This window comes from Microtus oregoni, unplaced genomic scaffold (assembly GCF_018167655.1).
Source record: "Microtus oregoni isolate MIOR12 unplaced genomic scaffold, Mior012 000026F_ref0000081, whole genome shotgun sequence".
NCBI classification, from domain to species: Eukaryota; Metazoa; Chordata; class Mammalia; order Rodentia; family Cricetidae; genus Microtus; species Microtus oregoni.
This window is the reverse complement of record NW_024543085.1, coordinates 14,742,992-14,765,151: the sequence shown is the minus strand read 5'-3', so window position 1 is coordinate 14,765,151 and position 22,160 is coordinate 14,742,992. Positions and strand designations below refer to the sequence as shown.

Here is a 22,160-nt window from a genome sequence, read left to right as displayed (position 1 = left end):
GGGGACCTTGGAGGAGGGTTGAAGGGGGAAAGGGAGAGGCAGGGAGGGGAGCAGAGGAAAATGTAGAGCTCAATAAAAAAATAAAAAAAACAAAACAATATATCATTTGGTACTTGGTGGTAGAAGACATTTTTTTAACATTCTGCATGATCCATTTGTGGTTCAGCAGAAACACTTGTAGTAGTTTTCCCCCCTTTAATGAGTTTCCTTTTTATTGACATGATACATAGAAAAATAGAAGAGCCAATTACAGGTCACATGTCCCAATACTGATGATGGACGCAGGGCAAGCCTTCCTAACTCTTAACATGAATCAGAGTCTTGGCACTGCCTTTCATAATTTATTAGTCCTTAAAGTAGAGTGCTTTGCTCACGAAGCTTTGGAGAAACAAGAACAATAAAACACACAATTAATTAAAATCTTTAGAATGAGCAGCAGCAGCATTGATAAAGCATTAGCCTCTAAAGCACACAGGAAGTGCAGTCCCAGTGAGGGAACCGGGTTAAAAGTCGATCTTTCATCATGGTCAATAAACTGAGCTTACTGAGCTTGGGTCTGTAAATTTAGAAACAGAAATAGACATTTAGGCAGGACCCTACTCCCCTCTACACAACACATCTCGGTTATTAATAGCAACGCTGTCTATAGTCTGTGCCTGATTTTGCACATATGTTCTTGTGCAGTACTTAGAAGAACTGTACAGAATAGGTGTTAGGGTTTTCAGTGTGTGGCTGAGGCAGCAGATCACTTGATGAAATGCTTCTCAAAGTGGGCTCCATCCTTCTCCTCAGCAGGAACTTGTTAGGCAAATTCATACCCACCCCCATCTTCCCTGAATCAAATTTTTAGGAGTGGAGCCCTGTTGTGTTTTAAGAACAAGTCTCACGTGTTCTAGCCTCATGCCGAAGTCTGAGAACTATTGGGTTATATAACCGTATGTCTGTTAGTGAAAACAGGATTTCAGATGGTATATTGGAGTTTACACTTACTGGAAGCATCTCTACAGGGATGTGCTGAACAGTGGTTTCCCTATACAGCCTTAGGTCTGCTATAGTTTTATTTCCCTCTCCCCATCTTTACCAGTAACTTCTCTGTTTCATGTGTGTGAAAAGAAGTCTTTTAACTAAGAGGAGCATTTAAAAATCTTTCTTTGGACAGCCATCTGGGTTTGGTCTCTTTCCACTGTAAATCGCGGTTCTCTTTCCTAAGGGTTCTTGGAAATGAGATAGGACTGGTTATGCTCATATCTTGTGATAGTCCCTGAAGTCATGGGCTTTGCTATGCTTGCTTTTCTGTATTCATAGAGATAGTCTGGTGTCAGACATATGAATGGCAATCCGTTTCTCACTGGCTGATTGATAGAATGCCCCCATCTTATCTCACGTTCACACAGCCCGTTCTGGACCATTAGTGCTGGGTGCCACATTCACAGACAAGCCAGGCAGAGGCACAGCTGGTGCATCCCGGTTTAGTGTTTCCTCATTGCCAGATCCATGTGTGTTTTCAGACTCCTGAGTCATAGTTCTTCAACTAAAAACAGACGTGATGGTATCCTATGTGTTAAACTTGTTTCTTTGAGGATACTTCGGAAAACTCCAAGTGCTACACAAACGTGCACTGGAATTCTGGAGTGTCTTGATGAATAGCTTCTGAGCTGAGGAGTCATGAGCTCAGAAGCTCATGACGTTTGCTGATGAACTAGATTGTCTTCTCGAGCTAGGGAGCAAGAGTGTCTGGACAGAGTAGAAAGACCATGAGTGTTTTGTAGAGGACCTCAGACTAATACAATCAATCCTGGCTGTCAACATTCTGAATGACCCTCTCTCATCTCCAGCCATCAAACAAATGCCAGACGACCTTCATGTAGGGCTATCTATACAGGCCTACCAGAGAGCTTGGAAATAGTTACCAGGGAAGCTTGTTGAGGAAGAAATGTTGGAGCTAGAAGAGCAAGGGGAATGGAATAGGATTACCAAGGCCTTGTACAGACTCCTTGTAGTATGCTTGGGTTTTTTAGAAGCCTAGTTTTCTATCCCTTGAACCATATGCGAACTTTCTTATAGAAGAGCAAGAAGCTACATAGGTTTATCTATCTCTCTAGCATGGTTACAATGTCACCAGACCACAGATATATATATGGGTGATGGTTCAGGCTTATTAAGAACATCTCTCTCTCTCTCTCTCTCTCTCTCTCTCTCTCTCTCTCTCTCTCTCTCTGTATGAGGAAGCCTTGACAATATGAAGAATGTCTTCCTTAAAAGGAGGCAATTGTTGTTTGACTCTGTGGATTCTTGCCTATGGCAATGTAAATCTGACGTGAAGGAAAGACAGAATTCTGATATTTTAGTAATAGTTTCAGGTTTTTTAACGTTGGCTTAATGGGAAGTGAAAATTTTCTTCATGGCCCAAGCAACACATCTGTAGACCAGATTGGGTACAGACTGCCAGCTGGTGGCCTTCTGTAGAAGGTTCTGTAAACAAAACCTGTTATTATTAGATGCCGTGAAATTTATAGGCACTTCCCAGGAGCCACTATGTCAGGGACCCTCCAAGAAATACATCTGTGTTTCTTTGTTACCCTCAAAAATAACCCCCTATCCCAAAGCCAGGCCTGCTTTGACATAGGCTCCAGGGACTTTTAAATTTGTGCTGTATAATGTGGAGAGATTTTAAATCCAGATGTTTAGGCGGGTTGACAACTACATCTCTTTTGAGGGGAGATTTGCAGAAGTGGTGTTACATGGTTTTATCTCTCTAGGAGGTCAAGCATCAGTCTGTACATTAGGTCACTGGGTAGAAATGATCCGTAGGTTGGCCATTTTATTCTTCTTGCTCTCTTTTGTATGTATGTGCATGTAGGGGTAAGTGTGTGAGTGAACATGTATGAACACATGCCTGTGGAGACCGGAAGACAACCTTGGGTATCATTCTTCAGGCAATACAACCCCTTCCTTGTAAAGATGTGTTCTCTCATTGGCGTGAAGTTTGTCTAGGCTAGACTGGCTGGCCAGTGAGCCTCTGGAAACAGCTGGCTTCCTCGTCCCAGTATTTGAGATGGATATTCTGGAGCCACCATGTTTGACTTCAGGACTTACATCACTTTTTTTAGGAATAGTTTTGTATTGACTCTGGTCTTCAATTTGCATTACAGAAAAAAGAGTTTGATGTGGATAACCTCAGCAAGTCTGAGCTGCGGATGCTTCTCAGTGTGATGGAAGGGGAACTAGAAGCCAGAGACGTGGTCATTGAGGCCCTGCGGGTAAGAACATTCTGGGACTGTGTCCTTATCATTTCTCAGAGGGCCATTAGCAGAGGTGCTTTTTCTCTTAGTTTTTGAATCAGTTGCATTTAAAACGTTATATTAGGCGAATGTATGTTCCCCACTCAAAACATCAAACTAGAAACTACATAAAACATACAAGTCATATAGATGTTGAGATGATAGAAGCTGAGAGTAAACCATTGAAAATGGGAGACTTGAGAAGTCTACTGTGTTAGTCTGCAATCCTTACATGTATCACAAATTTGTTTGACCTTTTAAATAGACATACTATTTTTTTAAAAAAATAGTACTTTGTGGCTTGTATGTGTTTGATAGCTGTGAGGAAGAATTACAAGAATCATTCATAAAAATATTGCCAATAATATATCTTTTTACTTCCCCTGTCCTGTAAGTTAAAAATGATGTTTTTTATTTTTAGAAATTCAGAGTTAAAATGGAAATGTTCATACCTTCAAATTATTTTTATCAGAGTTTTCGGTAATTTAAAAATATTTCTATAATAGCTTGAAAAGAATATATCAAATATCTCGATTACATTTTCTTTTTGAAGTAACGTTTGTCTGTCTTGATGCAGTTTTATGGTTGGATTCCACTTCTTGACTTGTTTTGGTATATTAGTCAACTGTAAGCTTCAGTTTGGTTTTGTTTTTCCTTCTTTTATAGTTCTTTGTATGTAATCAGATATATCTTGGTTCTCAGTTATTTAGCAAACAGGGATGAAATTATTACATATAAAGTGTGGGTTTATCTTATTTCACTAGGGATTATTTCCTTAAACTTTGTTCTGGGAATCTGTAAAAATACAGCTGATTGTTGTCTGTGACAAGAGCATTTATGGTGAAGAAGGGAGGTAGGAATGGTAGATGGTCACAGAGGCTGTCAAAGGATGTAGCCTGTACAGGGGTGTAGAGAACTTGATCTTGAGTGGGAGTGGAAACATTTCCTGAATTCACATACTGGAAACTGGTATATTATCTACCATTAGTTCAGTGACCAAGAACAATGTCTCCACAAACTGGGAGTCTGGTTGTGTCATCTGCAAGCCAGCATTGAGTGGAGTTACAGCTCTTTGGATAAGAAGCTTTGCTAAGTGAGCATCTGTATAGTTTGGTTGTGAGTGTGGTCTGTCCTTTTCCACATGGAGAATATAGTATGGCCATGTTTGCTACTGTTTCAGAATGCAGTCACCTCTTGAAACCAAATGGAAATGCATGGCTCAGCTGACCTTACGTGCTTTTCATACATAGCCATATATTGTTAATTATTTACCTAATGGGTCCAAAACACAAATCCATATGGCTACATGAAAACTTGCAGTTGCTAGGGGCTGAGGAGACAGGATGGACAGTTGACTACTCGCGAATATGCAATATCTTTGGAAATAAAGTATTCTGAAATTTGAAAAAAAAATAATGTCCAAAATGCACTGGCCCTGTGGAACCTCCCACCGCTTGCATAAATGTTTGAACACTTAGTAGGTCCGTTGTTTTATGTTTTAGAAAGCACACAGATTTTCTTTAATTTAAGTGCAATATTCCGATTGGAAGAGTACAGGCAAAGGTTCCCTAATGATCGAGTGGATGTCTTCTGTAGAATTGAAATTTGAATTGTAAGGAAACTTAAATGGCACAGTCAGTGCTTTAAACTCTTATCGAATCCTATTTCTCACGCTCACAATTTCTGTTTTATTTCTGTTGTGCTTGGCTAGCCTGCCAGGGGTATTATGGATAATTGAATGTTTAAGTATACTGTATTAAAGTAAAATGTTAAAAAAGTTAAAATCTCAATCGTGACATTATTTCATGATATCTAATAGAAAAGTAACTTACAGTAAGTGGGGACGATCTTGAAGAAGTTAGGGGAGGGGACACTGTAATCAGAATATATGGTATGAAAAAAATCTATTTTCAATGAGAGAAAAATAAATATGAATTTCCATGCATTTATGTTTATTGGAACATATGATGAACTTGATGTCTGATTGCACTTATTTATAATCAATGCAGTTGCAAGAGAATCCTGATCCAAGCCTACCATAATGTTGACTCAGATACAGTGAGGTGGTGAACAACTTCTGGTAAAGTTCCAAACAAAAGTGCGTGTTTAGCCAGGCCTGGTGGCGCATGCCTGTGATGGATCTCAACACTGGGGAGTCAGAGGCAATGAGATCAGCATAAGTTCAAAGCAACAGTGGTCTACATAATGAGACCCCATGTCAAACTAAACAAACAAGAAAGAAAGGAAAAAAGAAGAAAAAGTATACATTTACATGGGAATTCAATCTCTAGAGAATTTGGTTTGTTAAAATAATTTAAATAAGGTGTTTATTGATTAAAAAAAAGGAACTCCTGTCTTGCCTCAAAATGGTCATACCAAACATTCTCATGAGAGTAGTAAACTGAAGGGCATGTAAAAGTTTGGGGAAGACTTGGTGGCAGTGGATTGCCGAGTTCAAGGCCAGCCTGATCTCTAGAGTGAGTTACAGCACAGCCAAGGCTACAGAGAAACCCTGTCTCGAAAAACCAAAAAAGCAAAGAAAGGAAACAAAAAATTAAAAAGAATCCTAGATGTGCGGCAGACTCTCCCCCCCCACCCCACCCCCCCCACCCCCCCACCCCCCACCCCCCACCCCCGTTCTCTAAGAGCCAGTTAACGAGAAAAACACAAATGTTCTGCGCTGCTTCAATGTAGGCTGTGGAGAAGCGCTGGCTGAGCCCAGTCTTCTGTGTTTAGAGACTGAAGTCAAACACGCTGAAGGGGAGGCCTGAGAGAAGATGATCCCGCCAGGACCACACATGGGCTCACACATGAGCCTTCTCCTTCGTTGTCACACTACAGAATTCAGTGTGTGTGAGATCTTCTAAAAAGCTTTTCTAAAACTGATGTTTATAATTTATTTAAATATTTGGACAGTCTGGATTGAAGAGTGGGTAGTAATGGAATTTTCACATACCTGTGGTACCTGCCAAAAATTTACTATGTTCCCTGTGTATGTGATGATGGAAGCCACTCAAATATTTACCTGGGTTCAAATGTGCCATGACGTTGTCTTTTTCTTAACAGTGCAGCAGAATATGGTTTACTGGATGATGAATGCCCCAGAAAGAAATTAAGGAGAAAAAGGATGTGAAATTTTTTATTTTATGTTATTAGATAAACTTATCTGTAAATTAAGAACCAAAATCTCTTTAGTAAATAACCAGTATACCATGTATCTACAGGTGTAGTACATTTTGGTTTTTTAAGTAAAAAAAAAAAATGCTGTTTGAGCTTAATAATTGAAACAAGGGATGCTAATTTGTACCCTGAACTGTATTAGATTTAGAAATGATTGCATTGTGACTTTTCCAAATTCTTTGTAATTTAAAAATGTGTTTCAGACCAAGCTGTTTCACTTTCTAAACTGCATGATTCTGGTGGTTTTGAGTTTCAAATCATAAAGATTTCATTGATCGTTGAATAGGGAGCGGTAGACTCCTGAGAGGAGCCCACAGATGAAAGCTTGGAGGGGGTAAAACAGATCACAGTGGGTATCTTGGCATTTTTGCTGCTTTCCTTTTTTAAGATAAAAAAAAACTTTTAATATAAAAAGTCCATAGCTTTGTAACAGTATTCACGTTAACAATTTTTAAAAATATTTTTACACATGGCCATGCTATGTAGCCCAGGATGACGAGGAACTTGTATTCCCCTGCCCGTGCCGCCTGCGTGCTGGGATTGCAAGCGTGTAACCCCATGCCCATTTCTAAGAACATGCATTTTCCTTAAAAAGAAATTGTCTTGTAAGAAGGGCAGTCCTGACTTCCCCATCGGATTTTATGTAGGTCGCTTTACCCTCTTTTTATATGAGACAAATGAAATTGCATGAAGGCTAAGCAATCCCCCTCTTAAACTTCATAAATAAGCAAACTGTAGGAATCAGGGTTTTCAGTTATTTGCATTTCTCTACACAGAAAGCACTTCTAGCTCTGGTAACCTTGCAGGACTATCAGTTGACAGAAAAGCCTATCCAAGGGATTGTGTGAACAACTGTATGAAAAAGACCAAAATTGCACTGGACGTTTATTTCTCTCTCAATGCTGTGAAGATGAGTGATGGGAGCTGGAGAGGCAGCCCCGTGCCAAGTCTCAGCTAACTGCCAGGGTTATTTTTGTGTTACTCCCCTCCGAGGGAGTTGGATTCCTGTGACTGGTGGAAGCCTGGTTTGGGGTAGCCCTGCAGGGTGATGTACAGTAATAGGAAAGAGAGGAGGTGAACCACAGGCTCTTCTTTTTTTGCAGTATGCTCAAGGTTTCTTGAGTTCAGAAGGGGAGCAAGTACTATTATTGCAGTACAGGAGGCTGAGGCAGAAGGATTGAGATCTTGAGGCCAGCTACATAGTGAGGTTCTGTCGGAGATACGTAAAACTATAGTCATTGAATACCAGGCAGAAAAGTGAAATTAAGGTGCATTAATTAAGTACAGGCATACTACTTCAAACATTTCAGAAAAATGCTTTATCCTGACCTTATATATTTTAAAATTAATTCTTCCCAGTAGTGTCGTTTAGGCCAGACCTTGCTTTTTCTCAAACTGTCACTGACTGTATTCAGAGTTTTCCTAGGTTGATATTCATTTTATAATAAAGTAAAACAAAAGCCTGATCTACTCATTGGGTCCAAATTGCAGAAAAATCGAAAGCTTTTAAATATTACTCTAAATTGAAACAGGTTTTCTCAGGCCCAGCACTGTTGATATCTGGGAGTAGATTCTTTTGTGGGGCGCGGAGAGAGTATCCGGTTTCCTTCCCGGTGGTCAGCAACATTCCACAGTGACCTCCCTTCAACCCATGCTTGTCTGCAGCATACCTAGCGTAATGACCAAGGAAGGTCTCTTATGAGGGACACAATTGTGCCCATGGGGTCAACACCATTCTGAAGTTATACTAACCACTAGACATGTCACTTTAAAAATTTTATTTGAAAAAAAAATGAATGTAAGAACTTAAAAGGATTTGGACCTATTGTGATACAGTCTTTTCCTTGTGAAATACTGATCCTTCAAAGCTAAAGGTTAATCTGAAGGCGCCTATCTGAACCAATTTTATGACCCTTTCCAAACAGGCCACATATTTTACTATTTAAAATTGCAGTATACTTTCTTTTCCAGAACCTAAGTGCTTTACTTTTCAAAGGGAAATGTGCTTATGACTGTAATGCTGAGTGTTGGAATCTTGATACAGAACACGTGGTGCGGGGAGTCAACCCAGAGCCTCTCACTGAATAAGCAGACGCTCATCCTCCTTCCACTGACCTGGGCACCTCGGTATCAGACCAAATAATGTGTTCCGCTCTGTTTTGAAAACTAGCTCTTGGTTAATGGCAGCGTATTGTGAGCACACCTTGTGTGCATTCGTGCTAAGTGTTGATGAAAGAATACTAATCTGGCTTTTCATTGGTTTCAACTAAGTAAAACATGAAGGGTTCCAAATTCCCCTATAATTGCTGGCAATTGAATAACCAAACTGTATATATATATATATATATATATATATATATATATATATATATATATAGTGTGTGTGTGTGTGTATGTGTGTGTGTGTGTGTTATTCATTTTACTGACTGGATCTGATGAGCATAGCTAAATTTACAAAAATATAAATCGATGTGGGACGTCCTTCTGTGTGTGTTGCCTTTATTGGTTAATGAATAAAGAATTGATTTGAGTCTATGGCAAGGAAGAACTTAGCTAGGCAGGGAAAACTAAGCTGAATGCTGGGAAAAAGAAGGGTGGCATCAGAGAGAAGCCATGGAGCCGCTGGAGATAGACACTGGGAACTTTACCCAGTAAGCCACAGCCACATGGCTATATATATATATATATATATATATATATATATATATATATTAAATTAATATAAGAGTTAGCCAATAAGAAGCTAGAGCTAATGGACCAAGCAGTGATTTAATTAATACAATTTCTGTGTGATTATTTGGGGTCTAAGCTAGCCAGGTGGCTGGGAACCAACAAGCAGCCTTTCTTCTCCCACAATAAATTTACTCTTTTCCTTTCCTGATTATGAGATAAGGCTTTTCCATGTCTAGAGAAAAAAAGTATTGATCAGGAATTATTTCATTTCTACAGCAAAATCAATTTTCATGAAATACAAATAGCCACTGATTTTACTATTGTCTTGGGCTGGAAAGATGGCTCAGAGGTTAAGAACACTGACTGCTTTTTCAGAGGTCCTGAAACCAATTCCCAGCAACCTCATGGTGGCTCACAACCACCTACCATGAGTTCTGTTGCCCGATTCTGGTGTATAGTCAAACATGCAGACAGAAACATTACATGCATAACAAATAAATATAAATCTTTAAAAAAATACTATTATATTTTGCCCATAAGACAAAAATAAAAACTAACAATTTTATTTCTTTCTGTGAAATTTTATTTTCTTTAGTGAATAGTTATCATTAGTTTCAAAAAGAGGAAAGTCTGTTCTGTATTCTAGGATATGCAGTTGATGTTATAAGCACAGATCTGAGTCCAGTGGTCACCTATTGAAATTTTTTGCTTCTTGTGTCCCAGTGAAGCAGTGGTTCCAAACCTTCCTAATTCTGCAGCTCTTTAATACAATTCCTTATGTTGTGGTAGCCCCCCAACTATGTAGTTATTTTCATTGCTACTTGTTAACTGTAATTTTGCTACTGTTGTGAACAATAATGTAAATATTTTTGGAGACAGATTTGCCAAAGGGGTCATGACCCACAGAATGAGAATCACGTGCTGGGGACACATGATGATGTAATCAACATAGAGATGATATTATTATAAGAAGGATAGAACACATGAGACTGGGAGTAGGTTGGTGAGAAGGGAAAAGGAATCCACTCAAAGCAAGTGGTGAACCACAAGGCTCATGAGTGAGCTTTTGTAGCTCATTCACATAGTGTTCTGTTTCTCATTTCTATGCCATGGGCTTTTCTCACACCTGATGGGTTTCTCGTGTACAGACAACATGGACGAGGGGTTCCAGTCCCTTTCGTCATATGTCAGGCTTGCTGCTGCTCTCTCTGCCCCCCACTCTCTTACCACAGTGATGATGAATGTTGGTAGTCTGGGCCCAGTAACTGAGCCAAAGAATTAGCTGGGTGATGCTTCCTTCCCAAATGTTAACACATTATAAAAATATTCATGAGGAAAACATGCTGCCAATGAGGCTTGTAGAATTCAGTGATGTATCTCTCCAAACTAGGTGCAAGATATAGGCACAGTTACACATAGGAAGGCAGGAATGTGGGTTTGTATAATTTGATGGTATTGCAGTTACAAGAACCATCTGTAGGAGGAGGGCCCGCTTATTCATCCCAGCCACCTGGCTAGCTTAGAGCCAAAATAATCACACAGAAACTGTATTAATTAAATCACTGCTTGGCCCATTAGTTCTAACTTCTTATTGGCTAACTCTTATATATTAATTTAACCCGTCTCCATTAATCTGTACATCACCATGAGGTGGTAGCCTACCAGCAAAATTTCATCACATCGATCTCCTGTGGTGGCTCCGTGGCATTTCTCCGACTCTGCCCTTTTTCCTCTCAGCATTCAGCCTTGCTTTCCCTTCCTAGTTCTGTTCTTCCCTGCCATAGGCTCAAAGCAGTTCTTTATTCATTAACCAATAAAAGCAACACATAGACAGAAGGAACTCCCACACCAACTATCCAGTCAGTGTAACCTGAAAAAAGCAGGATGCTCTTTCTGGCATTCTGGTTTTATTATAGCTGTATTGTCTTAATGCCCAAAGGCTAAGGAACAAGTTAGGAATTTGTATAAGATGTTTTCCTTATCATATTAATAATTAATTCTCTATTTGATTAGAAAAAGATATTAAGGGTTTCAAGCAACTCCCACAAAATTCTGTTATTTTTCTTCTAGTTGTAACATTTAGGGAAAAAAAATTGAGAGGTTTCTGGTTCTAGCTTTCTAACTTTCTAAGTCAAACTATAAATAGGTTCTTTGTTTGTTTGTAGTACTAGGAATTGAACACGCCCTTGCATATCATTCTTGTTGGTTTTTAGTAGCTTTGATAAGGACCATGACCAAAAACAACATGGAAAGGAAAGGGCTTGTTTGATGCTACATCTAACAGCCCATTATAAAAGGAAGTCAAGGTAGGAACTTGCCTTAGGGTTTTCACCATGACCATGGCAATCCTTATAAAGGAAAACATTTAATTGGGTTGGCATTATTGTCACAGACGGAAGCATGGTGGCATGTCGGTAGAGACATGCTGGAGAAGGATCTGGGAGTTCTACATCTGGATCCAGAAGTAGCAGGAGAAGACAGGGAGTCACTAGACAGGCTTGAGACTCTGAGACCTTAAAGCTAGTCCCCAGTGACATACTTCCTCCAACAAAGCCACACCTATTCCAGCAGGGCCACACCTCTTAATAGTGCCTCTCTCTGTGAGCCTATGGGACCATTTTCTTTCAAACACAAAACTCAATGCAGGAACCTCGAGGAAGGAGCTAAACCAGAAGCCATTGAGGAGTATGTCTTATTGGCTTACCCCCTGACTTGTTCAGCTTGCTGTCTGATACAATGTAGGACTACCTTTTCAGGAGAGGCACTGGCCACTCCTACATCAATCATTAATCAAGAAGATGTCCCACAGACTTGTCTCCAGGACCACTGATAAGGACATTTTCTCCGTTGAGGTTCCTCCTTCATAGATGCCCCAACTTGTGCCAAGTTGACATAAAATGAACCAGCATGCTACCTGAGCACTTACCAAGGTGTATCCCCAGCAGTATTTTTATGTTCTTTGAGTCAGAGTCTTGATTTGTTCCCAATGTCTGTGAATTTGTGATCTTCCAGAGCCAGCCTCATAAGTAGCTCAAATCATAGGCCTGTGTCACCATCTATAACAATAGGTTTTTGATTAAATAAAATCAGGACAGCAATTATTACACCTATATTTCAAGTGGTAATTGAAAAGAGTGGAGAACAGAATCAGAAGATACATGCAATTCATTCATTCAGCAGGTATTTTCTATCTTTTTGATGTTCTTTTCTTGTATCAAGAGTACAGCATAAAAATAAGTGCCTGATTTCTTTCTCTTGGAACTTAGATTCCAGGGCCAGAGATGGGCATTGAACTTACAAGAGAAAAATGACATATACTTGAAAGTTTATTTGAGCAAAATGATGGCTTATGAAATGGGTAACCAGAAAAAGTTCAGAGTAGCTACTGGGTAGTTTGGGCAGAGAGTCTTTACAAACAGAACAAGAAAGTAAAACACGGAAATAGCCTGATTGGTTTCAGCTAGTTTTTTTTTTTTTCTAATTGAATTTGGATGGGTTGACCAGTTGGCAACTAGTGATTTACTACTTGATCGTTCATGACTGACACACAGTTGTTTTCTTCTACACTAAAGTAAGTGTTCAGTGTGTTTGTATACTCGGTTAGACTGGTGTTATTTATGGGAACTCAACATCTGGAGGTAGCCTTACACTAGAGCACTAGAAAATGGCTTGTTTTGAAAATTAAAATAAAAATATTAAAATCCAGATTATTGCGATAGAGGGAAAAGATCAAATACTATGAAAAAGAGTGAAGGGAAGAGTTGATTTCTAGCTTGTATTAGAAGAGAGGATGCGATACACCTCAACCTGATATATTGTGAACTCAGCTGGAAGAAAAGGTTCAGGCAAAGGTTTTCATAGAGGAAGGACAGTGGCTGTTTATATTAGAAGGTCTGAGGGAGAATGAATACAATGAGATGAGAAGGAGTCAGGCTGAGGTTAGACAATGACAGACATGGTGTTTGAATTGCATCCTCCCAATCATGGGAGAAGCCACAGGAGTGTTTAACTATGAGAGACTAATGGGCATTTTCTAAATGATCATTTTGAAAAACCATTATGCATTGAATTATGCAATAAAAGTTTTAATGTTTTAAACATAAATAATTTAACTGCCTTACCAATCCGGAACTGTTGGATGGGTTTAGGAGAGCCAGAGTGCTTGCTTGCACAGCAAATCCTAAGGGTCACGTGAGAATCAGAAGTCTCTTGGACCCTTTTCCAAGACTTCCAAATCATGGGTCATCGTCATCATTTTTATTGCTCAGCAACAAAGTGAGTTTCTTCAGAAATTAAGATTTAGCTGATTATGAGTGTTATTAGAGATTGGTTTAAATTAAGATTGATATGGAAAGTTCCACAATAGGCATCTTTTGAATTCAACGTTCTGTCTTCAATTTAATTTTCTCCAAATCTACTTTACCTTAGTCCAGTTTAGATTTTTAAATTATATGGGTTTTATTTTTTCATGCCTCTACCTAAAAAATGTAAGTCAGCTATATATTCCAGAACATATTTGTTTTATCCAAATTCCTTTGAACTCCTCTGTGTAGGTTAGGGCTCAATGGCAAAACAGGGATTTACACAGTACTTGAAGGAGCCTGACAAGAATAGACAGGACCTTCCAACAGTGTCTGAGTTCATTGTCTCCAAGCATCCATCCAGGCTTATTTGAGTAGACTCCTGGAGTGTGTTATCACTTAATAGCTCCACACAAGCCATACACATTAGAATAAGCCAGCATTTCATCATCCCAGAATCCTCCTGATGAATCCTCTGGGAAACCCCTCTCATCCTCAGGCACGGCCCCAGGTGTTCTATCTCCATCAAAATAGAACTGCATCTCATATGGGCATTGTGATCCTGTCAAGAATCTTGTCTTCATGTCTTTTCACTCCTTTGCTTCAGAGATGAGACCTCCTTGTGTTTTTAGGCTATCTTCATTCACCCAGGCTCAGGGTATTCTCCTGTCTCATTCCCCCATGTACATGAAGAGTACAGGCATAAGCTATCACACCCAGATTGGCACTAAGTTTCAATGGTTAAATTTCTGTGAATAATAGTCTTAATTTGTAGTGTACAACAGACATGGTCTTATATATTTAAGTCTTGATAGGAAATTTTTATTAGTATATATTAAACATACAAAACACTGAGTTTCATTATGTTTTCATGAATATATATATTTTTTTACTTCCATATAGATTTCCCTCTTAAACATCCCTACCAACTGGTATCCTTCCTCCCACTAGTCCCTTCCCTCTTTTTTCTTATCTTTTGTTATCTTATCTTATTATTATCATCATTATTAAATATTATTTTGGTTTTTAAATCTAGTTCTGCATATGAGCTATGCAATTAAGGTAGCCTTTAAATGCTTACATAAGTAGGATGGAGAGATGTTTTAACATCACAACTTCTGACCTGTCCCAATGCACGTTGCTTGTACTATAAGGATTAAATAATGTTGCATATCACAAGACCCAACCTATAGTCAAGTTCCATGGTACGTGAAAAAATTCTTACATTTCCAGATGTTTTGGTAAGAAGATCATCCCCTCCCTACCCACAAACCTTTCCTCTCAGTGCATTATGAAAAATGTAGGGCAGATATTGGTTCCTTCCATTTTTTTCTGATTACTATAGTGGGAATTTTCTTCTATTCCTCTTTGTAGAATTAACACTTTGCCAAGTGAGACTGGCAGATAAGAGCCAACACAATCAGCTTGATCCACTTTTCCTCACAAGTAACAAGTCTGAGGCAATCTGGGAAATAGCTGGTTCTGTGGAATCCAACGGTCATTGTGGAAGGTCACACCAAGGGCTAGAAAAAGCAAGGGCCAGCATGGCTTCCATGGGAGGGAGCAGCTGCTGTCTGGAGGCCTGTGAGGCCTTTTAGGAAGAGTGACTTTTCTTACAGTTTTTCAGCCAGCATTTTTTTTTTTAAAACAAATCCATTCCCTTCCAAGTAGGACTTAGGAATTTTGAAAAAGCTTAGAGTTGGCAACTTGAGAAGACCAACACAGAAAATTAGACCAGTGAATGACTGTGGATACTTGTCTTTGCCTGGCTATTCTGTTCCCCACATGCCTCCAGCTAGGGTCCTGTACTGCGCTAGATCTGTCAACTTTAGTCACAGTGAAATTAGTCGTGTTAATTACTGTATGTGCTCGTCCTCTGGCCTGTCACTCTGTTCCGCACGCCTCTCCATGTTGGGGAGATACTCTATATTACGATAGATCTTTTGATTTTTTGATGGGATTATTTTCAAGTGTGCATGAATAATTCTGTTTGTAATTACCACCCGCTAAAAGTAGAAAACACGGAGGGAGGTGTCCTGGTCTTTTAAACCGAACAGTTTCTTTCCCACTACCTCTTCTTCCTATCCAACAACAGTGGACTCTTTATTGCCATTGTCAGCTGGATGCTGGATGAAGTTTAAGCATATGGAGAAGGAAAGAGACTTCACATGTTTAGGGTTTGTTTGTAAGCAAACCCTTCCCATTCATTATGTCTTATCTCTGTGGAATCCCCTGAGATGGGTGAGAACACCCATGGTTTAGCAATGGAGACGCGAAGACTGTGCATGTCATTTTCAATCTGCCTCTAGCCTCCACTCTCACACACACACCCTCATCGGCGGCATGAGTAAAGTTAAGCATTCTCCTAGACCTGGCTCCTTCGGCTCACTCTAAATGCCTCAAATTTCTAGGACATCCCCCTCTTGCATGGCGTCAGCTGTGAATACCAAAGCTATACAGAAACCCTAGTGACAAAGACTTGCTAGTCTTCTGATGTTTAGTCATTCGCTGATCCCCTTCAAGGGATTATGGATAATTATTTATAAACAGAAACTAACTCTCAAGACTTCTAAGATCTTACTTGAGTGGAAGTTCTGACATTGTAAAAGAACACCATTGGTTATTAATGTTTTCTCCTCATTGACTATCATATAGAGTTTGTACTTTTCCATAATGAGGATATGATCCTGTCATCCTTGGATGCGTGTGTCTGTGAGTGCTACTCTCCCCAAGCATACCTTAAGGAAACAGATTTCTGTGAACGGACACGAGTGCCAATAGACACTTTAGTAATGCTTCCATCCTACCCTCCTCCTGCAGCCTAGACCAAACCTGTCTCCTGTTGCTATGCTTCCTCTTTCTTTTCCTTTTCTCATATTTTCTCAACGTGGATTTAGATTTAAATTTGAAAAACAAAACAACCAGAGAGAGAGAAGCAGCAGCCAATACATTGAGCCATTAAATGCATAGCTAGGTTGCTTCTTATTTGAGGCTGTTCCACGAGTTCTCTTTTCTTCTCTGAGAACTTTGGACACCAACACTATATCTCGATCATCCCCACCCTCCGCCGCCCCATTCTGACGTTACTATATCACTTTTTGATTTTTTTTTTTTTTTGTCCAATAGAAGTGGCCATGTAATCAAATACAATAGGTTCCTTTCTTAGGTGAATGCAAAGCCAGAACAAGCCTGGCCACAAAATAAACATAAAGAAAATGTATTGTCTGCAGCAGATAAGGAGATGGCATGGGCGTTCTTTCCAAAGTAGGGCCTTTCTTTCTCTTACAACCTGTGGAGAGTTTGTGCAGGGAGCGTATGCAATAGAAATCACTTTAGGGCCAGGCCCTGAGTGTGCTCCTTTAAGGAGAATATTCCTGAGCATACTCATACAAAGTTATAGTCCAAGAAGGAAAGACGGCAGACAAAGCCTTGAGTTTGCTTAGCCTGGGTCTGCATGGTCATGCTCCATTTCTCCAGAGGGTTTTTAGCATAATCAAAATGAACGCATACTTTGAGGGGTGTTATGTTAATCAGGAGTTTCCCGTAAAGCCATTGGCCCCACTAAATGACTGTGACTGTGTAGGGAAGGTGGGTGGTGGGAACAAGGGTCATGACAGAAGTACTATGTTGAAAACATCTTGATGTTTTAAGTGGAGTATTAAAAGGCACATATTGGTCGCAAAATCTGAATCAATAGAAATGTTTCTTCTTACTTTGTAGTTTTTAACCTTTATTGTATGAATGTTTGCCTGCTTGTATGTATTTCCACATGTACCTGTTTGTCGGGGGTGGTGGGGTAGGGGTCAGAAAAGGTCATCGATCCCCTGGAATAAGAACTAGAGGCAATGTGAGTCACTGGGAATCGAACCCTGGTTCTCTACAAGGGCAGCCGGTGCTCCCCTAACTACTGGGCCATCTCTCCAGCCCCCTACCCTTAAAAAGTAAGTTCTTAGTTATTCTAAAAACATCTCTAAATAAGCTCTGAAAGTGACCGTCAAGTTGATGATGACTGGTAGTGGGTGGGTCCCTCACTTCTTCCTGGAGTGACACTCTGAAATCTGTCAGGTCATGCATACCTGAATACTAGAGGCCAGGGCAAGAGAATTGTGAGTTCTCCACTGTATGTCCAGATCCAAACAATAAGTAAATAAATAAATAAATAAATAGTACTGAACTTCCTGCTGGTGTGTCGTGACAAAAGAATATGATCTCACGGAAGGAATGAAGAGGCCTCAGTCTCTGCCTGGCTGCATCAATGGTTCCATGGGTTTTCTTCCCATCTGGAAAGTGATCATGAGACATCAGTCGAGTAAGGTGAAGGAAAGGTTGGCTGGAAAATTAGGGGGAAAATTTTAGAAAACCTTAATAGGCATTGTTAATGTGTGAAATTCTTTTTTTTTTTTTTTTTGGTTTATTAAGTTTAAATTTTTTTTATTGAGAAAAGGAGAAAAAAAAACAAAAAACAAAAACAAAAAACAAGTTTCCACCTCCTCCCAGCCTCCCATTTCCCTCCCCCTCCTCCCGCCCTTCTCCCCCTCCTCCCACCCTTCTCCCCCTCCCCCCACTCCTCTTCCCCTCCCTCTCCAGTCCACAGAGCAGTCCGGGTTCCCTGCCCTGTGGTAAGTCCTAGGTCCTCCCCCCTCCGTCCATGTCTAGGAAGGTGAACATCCAAACTGGCTAGGCTTTCACAAAGCCAGCACATTAAGTAGGATCAAAACCCCCTGCCATTGTCCTTGGTGTCTCATCAGCCCTCATTGTTCACCATGTTCAGAGACTCCGGTTTTATCCCATGCTTTTTCAGTCACAGTCCAGCTGGTCTTGGTGAGCTCCCCGTAGATCAGCTCCACTGTCTCAGTGGGTGGATGCACGCCTCGTGGTCCCGACTTCTTTGCTCATGTTCTCCCTCCTTCTGCTCCTCATGTGAAATTCTTAATGAGGTTGAATTCCAAGCAGTTGACAGTTGAGACCCTCCTTAGGCTCAGGGGTAGGAAAGGGCTATGATAGAAATAGTGTTTGAGGGAGTTATGTTGGTTTCTCTGGGAAACAGATTGACAGGAGAGGGGAGGAAATGGATCCCAGGCAGCAATTACAATTGGCATTTGTTAAGGGTGGCTCTGTGAAGTGCTGAATGGCTGGTAATGAATGACTAAAGTGAAGGTGAAATGTGTGTGTGTGTGTGTGTGTGTGTGTGTGTGTGTGTCTGTGTGTGTGTGTGTCTGTGTGTGTGTGTGTGTCTGTGTGTGTGTGTCTGTGTGTGTGTGTCTGTGTGTGTGCCTGTGTGTGTGTGTCTGTGTGTGTGTGTCTGTGTCTGTGTGTCTATGTGTCTGTGTGTATGTCTGTGTGTGTGTGTGTGTCTGTGTGTGTGTCTGTGTGTGTGTGTCTGTGTGTGTGCCTGTGTGTGTCTGTGTGTGTGTCTATGTGTCTGTTGTGTGTGTCTGTGTGTGTGTGTGTCTGTGTGTGTGTGTCTGTGTGTGTGTGTCTGTGTGTGTGTGTCTGTGTGTGTGTCTGTGTGTGTGTGTCTGTGTGTGTGTGTCTGTGTGTGTGTCTATGTGTCTGTGTGTGTGTGTCTGTGTGTGTGTCTGTGTGTGTGTCTCTGTGTGTGTCTGTGTGTGTGTCTATGTGTCTGTGTGTGTGTTTCTGTGTGTGTCTGTGTGTGTGTCTCTGTGTGTGTGTGTGTCTGTGTGTGTGTGTCTGTGTGTGTGTCTGTGTGTGTGTGTCTGTGTGTGTGTCTGTGTCTGTGTGTGTGCCTGTGTGTGTGCCTGTGTGTGTGCCTGTGTGTGTGTCTGTGTGTGTGCCTGTGTGTGTGTCTGTGTGTGTGTCTGTGTCTGTGTGTCTGTGTGTGTGCCTGTGTGTGTGTCTGTGCATGTGTGTGTGTCTGTCTGTGTGTGTGCCCGTGTTTTCATGGGATTAGCAGGACTTGAATAGACCTGGGATTGTACGTAAAAATAATTATTCCCTGTGTTTGTGTGCATTGGCTCCAGTCTTCTAAGAGAAAATGGTGCTTCATGAAGCAACTTGATATGAGGGCAGAAGGTTTTGCTTTTGTTTATTCTTAAGGACTTTTTATTTGTGTGTCTTGGGGAAAAAGTCGGGTGTCTACCCTGGTTGTCCCAAGAACCTTTGAACAATTAACACTTGTCATTCAACATTTAACTCATAAACGTCCCTTCGGGGTACACTGCCATATTCGGTGCTGTGCTTGGAAACTGGCACCAACTGGACAATCCTTTTTGTATGGGAATTACTACCTAGGAAAGGACGGGGACCATAGTTAGCAAGTTCCACCCTGATAAGCACAAGATAATTTCCCGAGATCCTGACCTGTCAGGCTGTCGTGTAGACAGCCGACAAGGCTTTTATCTGAGAATTTCAGTCCACCTGACTAAGATAGAACCTTCCTTCTCAGAAAATTGTATATCTTCTCATGCGATGAGTTCCCCAAGCAGGCTTTCCCTCCAGAGATGTCTGGACCCTGCGATGAATCCTCTGCAGGGTTCGGAGCTGTGCCCTTGTTCTGCTTGAGGAAAGAAAGGATGCGGATGTATGACGAGCTGCCTGCTTTGTCTTTCATTCCTGTGTGCTAAAGCACTCCCAAGTGTCATGATTTTAAACAGTAAGTCTCTAACTCTCTGGGGAAATGCAGTTTTGGCTGGTCTCAGTGAGGACAGTTTAGCGCCCGCCCCGTACTTGGCAAAGGGCCTATGTGCGACTATTTACATTCAAAATAGCTCCTCCATGTGTTTTCTGTCTGCTGCGAGCTTAGCAAAGGCTATGGGCAAGGGTTTCTTTGTCATACAGTGGCAAGGATCCAACAGGGAGCCTCCTTGGGGGCGGAAGGTAGGCTCTGCTCTTTCCTTAGAGCCCAGACCACTACCACTGTCTACCTCATTCTATTGTTAAAGCAGTCACAGCCCTGTGGTTGAAGGTAGACAGAGGCCTAAGCTCATAGGAATGAGGACACTTAATACCTTCAGGAAACTGCTGCCATTATCTACAGAGACCTATCTCTGTTTAGTACTTTGTGTGAATTAGCTCATTTAATCCCCACAAGCACCTTCAGAGAGGTGTGCTATTATCCCGCCAAGGCTCACGGTCAAGTGTTGTGTTCACAGAACAAAGAGTCTAGTAAACTCGACTCTGATGTATCTTCTGTGTAATTAGGGGGAGAGCTCTAGATAATAACTACTAATGATAATGCAAGACGGGCTGGTGGAAGGGATGCAGAAGTACAGGTGAGAGGGTTCTAAGGGAGGTGAACTGTAAATGGCTCCTGGGAAAGAGATGGTGTTCCTGGAGGCTGTGAAGACTGAGTACATTAAAGACCAGTGAGACCTGTGTCTGGATAGGAGCAGCTTGATCCGGGATGCTTGTGTGCTCTGCACACAATGGAAAGGGAACTGAGTCGAGCGCCGGGGATGGGTTGATTCAGCAGCCTGGCTGTAGTGGTACCAACCTTGACTCCTGGCAGGCCTGGCTTAGGCGAAAGGATTATACATTGAACCTGGGCTACATAGTACGACTGCGTCTCAAAAGAGAAGAGGTTGGGGGCTGGTATGGATAAATATGATCAAAATACATCATATGGTTGTGTGAAATTCTTAGAGAATTTCTAAAATACTGAAGGGAAAGAGAAGGTGTTAAATGCCATATTGAAGCTTCTGTGTGTATGGTGTGGTGGGCCGGGAGTGTGTCTGGAAGACTTTTAACCAGGACAGTGGACCGATCTGAGCCATTCCTTCTTCAGGATGGTTTCCTCACCAGTAGCAGGTGCCTTGCTTGGGAACTTGTTAGAAATGCAGATCATAGACTGCCCCACCCTAGACCAGGGCGGAGACTCCAGGGGTGGGAGAAGCCTTGTTTTCACAAGCCCTTCCCTGTGGCTCTGATGCATGCTGTTCTGAGAAGCATGGTAGGAGGCCTGGGTGCTAGGTAATGGCATTGTGCTTGGCTTAGCCCAACAGCTCACATGCTCTGCTCCAAAAGAAGAAGGCCAGCAGTTGATGGCGGGAGCTGCAGAACAGCGCTAGAGGGAGTCTGAATAAAAAGGGCAGCTGATGGCCCCTCACCATCTCGGGGCTGCTCCTCTCAATCCCGAAGTGGCACACCCCAGCTTCATTCAGGAAGGAGCTTGTGGAGGTAGTGCTGGAGGAGCACCCTTACTTGGCTAAAATAAAACATGGATGTGCAAGATGTCATGCTGTTTTGTTTACTTATCCCCAGACTGTTCCTCAGAAGATCTGAAGAAATCCAAAAATTAAAAACAGTGTGTGTGTACTAATATGTATATATACATACATATATATATTATAAAATTTAGGGACTAGAACAGACATTACAAATCTTTTAGAGAGCTCTCCTTTTCCTTTAAAAATATCTTTGAGGCCCAGGACAAAAACTGTAGGTTGAATTGCTGCATGGAATCAAAGGATGGGACTTTCCATGACCAGGAAAAGAAAACAGGAACAGGGCCAGTCAGTGGTCAGTATTGTTTTAAATATAAAAAAAACAAATCTACTTCTTTAGACAAGGCAAACTCCAGTCTAATTTCTTTTCTGTTCCTTTTCAAATTGAAGGCATGGACAAGCAAAAATGTCACATCTAAGGATAAATGGGTGCTTTTGCATGTTGTTTATGGGTGTGAGAGGCAGGATGCTTGGGTGAAGGAAAGGTGAAGAGTGGAGGTTAATCGGGGAGGGGCATCACTCGTGATGGTCTCCGTTGACCT

At 41.1% G+C, this 22,160-nt stretch overlaps 1 protein-coding gene across 3 annotated transcripts in view; it reads left to right on the top strand.

Moving 5' to 3' along the window:
* The window catches only part of Cttnbp2 (cortactin binding protein 2), a 155,931-nt gene that overhangs the window by 10,231 nt on the left and 123,540 nt on the right, over positions 1-22,160 (top strand). For all 3 annotated transcript variants that reach the window (XR_005976420.1, XM_041675315.1, XM_041675314.1), the window contains exon 2: positions 3,153-3,260. Coding sequence is in view for 2 of the 3 variants with exons in the window: in XM_041675315.1 (XP_041531249.1) it covers positions 3,153-3,260 (108 nt within the window). In the remaining variant the exon portion in view is untranslated. The remainder of the gene's footprint in view (positions 1-3,152; positions 3,261-22,160) is intronic.